General features: G+C 61.1%; 2 protein-coding genes across 2 annotated transcripts; both read right to left on the bottom strand.

The window, feature by feature from the left end:
- Window positions 1-808: 808 nt before the first annotated feature.
- On the bottom strand, window positions 809-1,993 carry EMIHUDRAFT_251967 (hypothetical protein; the record flags this gene model as incomplete). The annotated part of the gene is made up of 5 exons (XM_005790113.1): window positions 809-874; window positions 1,004-1,105; window positions 1,197-1,273; window positions 1,432-1,493; window positions 1,926-1,993. The coding sequence occupies 5 exons, from the start codon at window positions 1,991-1,993 to the stop codon at window positions 809-811; spliced, it is 375 nt and encodes a 124-aa protein (XP_005790170.1).
- Window positions 1,994-2,691: 698 nt separating this feature from the next.
- Window positions 2,692-3,709, bottom strand: EMIHUDRAFT_251966 (hypothetical protein; the record flags this gene model as incomplete). The annotated part of the gene is made up of 2 exons (XM_005790112.1): window positions 2,692-2,895; window positions 3,143-3,709. The coding sequence occupies 2 exons, from the start codon at window positions 3,707-3,709 to the stop codon at window positions 2,692-2,694; spliced, it is 771 nt and encodes a 256-aa protein (XP_005790169.1).
- Window positions 3,710-4,770: the final 1,061 nt, after the last annotated feature.

Raw genomic sequence — 4,770 nt, 5'->3', positions numbered from 1 at the left:
ATACCACCCCACACTCTGCATGGCCACCATAAAGCTGGAGGGGACCCCGGGCCTCGATACCAACGCGACATGGGAGGAGGAGATACCCGAGCAAAATAAGATCACGAAGGACGCGGTGAGAAAGATGATGGAGAGACAGGAGAGGGAGCGACAGGAGGGGAGCCTCGGGGCGGATGAGACGTTGTTCCCAGAGGGGGCGCCCCAGAGACACATAAACTGGAAGAAAGAAGACTACGAGCTGTTCGTGGGGCACGGACACGGGGCGAGCGCGATCAGAGTAGGGGAGCTACAGGAGGACCCCCTAACGCGCTTCTTGCTCCGATACGACGAATTTGAGACGGGGGGAGAGCTGACGGACGGCAACGGGAAGCGAATTAAGATGGGAAAAGACAGCGAGCCGCTGCGGTCGGGGAAGGGACGAGCCTTGAACGTGAAAGTAGCGCAGACATGCCTCGCGCTGCACGTCTCACACCAGTTCACACACTTTGCGGCGACGGACGGAGGAAAGGACCATGAAGACAAAAGGGCGGAGGATGGAAAGTACGTGCCGAACCCTAGGGTGGCGTACGGCGTGTTCGAAGGACCGACACGATTCGGAAAGAGCGTCCCGGGAGACGCACAGGTAAAGGATCCCAACGGAATCGGACCCTGTGAAGAAGGGGAGATACGGATAGCGTTTGGGGCGGGAATGTGGGGAGGAAAGCTGCCGAACATGTGGGAGCCGATAGACGCGGAGATGTACGCGATACTCGCATACCTACGCAAAATGGCGAGCGCGAGCGACGCGCAAGCGCGGCGGTGCTTAGTGCTATGCGACTGCAAACCCGCGCTGCAGCAGATTGAGAATGCGCACCGCAAAGGGATGCCAGAAGGCCTGAGGGACTGGGAGAGAGGCGGACTGCTGGAGGCGATCGCTTATTATAGATCGAAGCTAGAGGCGGTGGTCTTCATGTGGGTGCCAGCACAAGTAGCCGAGGTGGACATGCTTGCCGCCATCCCGCACCTGCGCCTTGAACTTCTTACTGCAGCGGTCGTAGGCCACGTTCTTGTAGCCAGTCGTGCTGTTCTTGTAGATGGCTGGGATCAACACGAGGCGCTCAGAAACCTGTGGCCGCGAGTTCGCGCGAGCCGGCGCCATCACAGATGTTTTACGCTGTCCCCAACCGATCCGGCGGGCGCCCGCCGTTTTTGCCGACCTTTTTACTTGGGTTTGTTGACGCGACAGGGAAAATGACTTTCACCTGGCGAGCCAAAGGCACGTTTTCCCACATTCCTCAGATGTGGCATCAAATCTCTCTAACAACAAATAAATCTCTCTCTCTCTCTCTCTCTCTCTCTCTCTCTCTCTCTCTCTCTCTCAGATGTGGTGCTGCTTGGTGGCGCCGGCGAGGGAAGGAAAAGCGCAGCGCGTCGCTGATGAAAAGCGCTGACGCGTCAGCTGCTGAGCTTCCTGCTCGTCGGAGAACTCGTCGGCTTCAGCTCCGGCCGGCGCTCTGAACGCAGCAGAGATGCCACATCTCCCGCGCGACGCAGCGAGAGCGGGCGCACCGAGGACCAAACGCACCTACAAACGCATAGACACGGCCGGAGACGGGTCAGTCGTACTCGAGTATGCTACTCGTGTGCCGCCCTCGATGGATGGGTGGGAATGGTCTGCGAGCGATTGGACAGAAATGGAGCTAAAAAAGCCTTTCGCGACAGCGCGTTACTCCAGGAGGCCAGCACGTTCGACGGGAGCAGCGAGGGTCAGGCACGCGATAGCCAGCATGATTGTTGTGCAAAAGACGAAACGAGAGAGCCGTCGATCGGTGTTCCGGTAAATCGTATGCCCGTCGATCGTGTTTTCGGACGATTTCGGACGATGATGAGGAGGAAGAAGTAAACCAAACGCAGACCCATCCCTCCCTTGGTTGTATGTTTTCTACCTTTCTTTCTTTTTGGAGACCCAAAAACATATGATATTCATATGTATACGCTCAAACACATGGGTCATGGCATGTGGCGAGAGAGAGTTTCATGGCGATGCGCAGCAGCAGAGAGAGAGATTTACAGCAGCAGCCGCCAAATGCGCTATCAAATGGAAGCGCCTACCTGCGGGATTGGTTGGTGGAGGCAAAAGTAAGCGTATGAATTTCCCGTCCACCGGTTACCTTCCTCACTTGGAGCACTTGGAGTGCAGTTGGCAACCTCACACCCAGGGCCGGGGAGCTAATCAGCGCACTCCAAGTGCTCCAGGTACGCGCGGCACAACCGACGCCGAGCCCCAGGCGACGGGACTGCTGGCCCCGGCGTGATAGTAACGACGGACGCGGCCTGCGAGGAGAGGAGAGGAGAGGACAGACGGGACGAGACGAGGAGGAGAGGTCAGAGGAGAGGAGAGGAGAGGAGTGACGAGTGTGAGGAGAGGAGAGAAGAGGAGGGGGGGGCGAGGCGGCGCGATGCAATGCGATGCGATGCCAAGGGGATGGGGGGGGGGGGGAGGTGAGCGAGAGAGGTGTGCGCGTGATGAGATATTGAGCCATGCAGCAGGTACGAGGAGTGGAGCTGCAGGCTGCAGCTAAAGTGCTACGGCTTTAGCGGACGGTCCAGCGGCCGCGCCTGCGTCTCTACGCCGAGCGAAGTCAGGCGCTCAGTGATTTCTTGTTTCTTGGAGGAGGGCCGCCTGGGGTCTGGGGACCCTTTTACCTTACCTTACTTGGCCCACAGCTCAAAAAAGTCGGCGGCCGACTTGGGCTCCCTCCGCCCCTCAGCGTCGTCAAACGGCGCGGACCAGGGCGCCCGCTCCCACTCGCCTGCACTACCTTGGCGACCCGCTCGGCGCGTCCAAGCCGCCTCCACCACGGGCTCTGCGCCTAAGCAGCATACACCGAGGCTGCGGAGCGCGGCTTCGTCCTCCTAAACTTCGCGGGAAAACCAGAGCTACCAGGACGGCTGGTGTGCAGAAGCGAGAGAAGCGAGAGAAAGGATGGTGTCTGTCCTGTGTCTAGATCTCCGCGCCCGCCCGCACGCCGCGGTCTCCGTCGCGTGTGATGCCAACGAGGGTCCCTAGAGGAGGGTTCCGAGAGGGTTCCGAGAGGCCTCCAGCAAAGCATGTGGAGGACAGTTGGCGAGGGGGGCCAAAGCGGTCGAGCGCGGCGGCGACGTTGCCGGGGACGAGCTGGCACTGGTCCCCCGGCGCGAGGAACTCGCACCACTCCGACCGCTTCCCGTCGTTCGAGTTTGCCACGCGCAGGAGCGCCACGCTGCCCGCCGCCCCTACGGCCACCCGAACCCCAGGCGCAGGCATCGCCGCGCCGGGCCCTGAGGAGCGGCCCCAGTAGTAGCCTCCGGTATAGTGATTGTTCACGCCGAGCCCAAGGAAAGCGCCCGCGCCGCCACACTGCTCGAGCGTGGCGTCGAGGTTGGCCAGCACGACCGAGGCGTCGGGCGCCGCAGATGGACAGTCGGCGCCTGCCACTGTCGTGGAGCCAATCGCGCCGTCGCGGGGCTTGCGTCCTATAAGCACGCTGCAGTGCACGTACACGAGGTCGGAGAGGCCGCCACTGTCACCGCTGCCCAGGCACGCATTGAGCGCTGCCGCAGTCAAACCACGCTGCCGCGCTGTCGTGCAGTCAAGCAGGAGCGCTGGCGTAGGCACGTCGCAAAGCATCATTCCGGCTCGCAGAGCGTCGCAGTGTGCGAGGCAGCACAACGCGAAGAAGGAGAGCATCTGCACATAAATGTGCATCGAATTGGTGTTGGCTAAGATACGGCAGGCGCCCCAGCGCCGCCGCGCTGTGAAGCGACTCTTAGTGTTAATGGTTCGATCCTCCCCAGAGTGTGAGAGATAAGGCGATTCACAGTGCCTTGCCTCCCCACACTTGTCAGTGTGAGTGTGATAGTTGGGGAGACGGTGTGAACGGCGTCTGAGCTCTGATCAGACGTCTTCCTACATCCTGGTTCCCCCAGCGTCTTCCTGGTCCTACATTGTACTCCTTAAAGGCCAAGGTAGGCCGCCTATTGAAATCGCCCGAAGCGCTAGCGCTTCGCTAGCGCAAGCTCGCACGGCCTCTCACGCTCCGCTGCTGCCCTCTTGGCGGCTCTCCGCCCGCCAGCTCGACCAACTCGACCGCCGAGAGGCTGGGCTTGGCCGGCGGCGCGACGCGTGGCCTCTGCTGCGGCCATCTCGGACGCTCAAGCGGCGCCAGCCAGCGGCTCGGCCGCGCATCCTTCACACACGCCGCCACGACCAAGCTGAGCGGGCCCGGTGTCGAGTCATGGTGCGAGATGCATGTCAGGGGCGGCTGTGGCCACAGCAGGTCCACCAGACGGGCGTCAAAGCTTGCCGTCGGCGTGCTGTCGTGGCGAGAGCCGAGACCGCTGCAGAGGAGCCGAGTGCAGTGGCGAGCCAGAGGCTACCAGGGTCACCAGGTGGTAGCCCTTGCCCATTCTGAGCAGGGATGTGCTTTGATGGGGTTGTGCTTGAGCGTGTGTGAAGTGGGAGTGCGTGCCGGCGGTGTCTGTGGCTGAAACGGGCGTGTGTGAGGCTGCAGAGCCGTGGTATGAGCCAGAGTGAGCTTCATCACCCAAGATAAGTGCGGTTTGGGACGGCTCAGACTTGCTGCTGATGGGCCTGGGCCAGGAGAGCGACAGAGAAGGCGAGGTGGTGAGCTGGGAAGCCGCTTTGTCGGCACCTGGACGTGTCGCGATGAAGTGCCAAAAAGTACTATTTGCGGCTATTGCTCCAAACTTCGGGAGACAAGGCCTACATATTATGACTGCATCCATGAG

Source organism: Emiliania huxleyi (assembly GCF_000372725.1).
Source record: "Emiliania huxleyi CCMP1516 chromosome Unknown EMIHUscaffold_1218, whole genome shotgun sequence".
Taxonomy (NCBI): Eukaryota; Haptophyta; order Isochrysidales; family Noelaerhabdaceae; genus Emiliania; species Emiliania huxleyi.
Note: the sequence above shows the minus strand (reverse complement) of the source record. Positions and strands in the feature narration are given on the sequence as shown.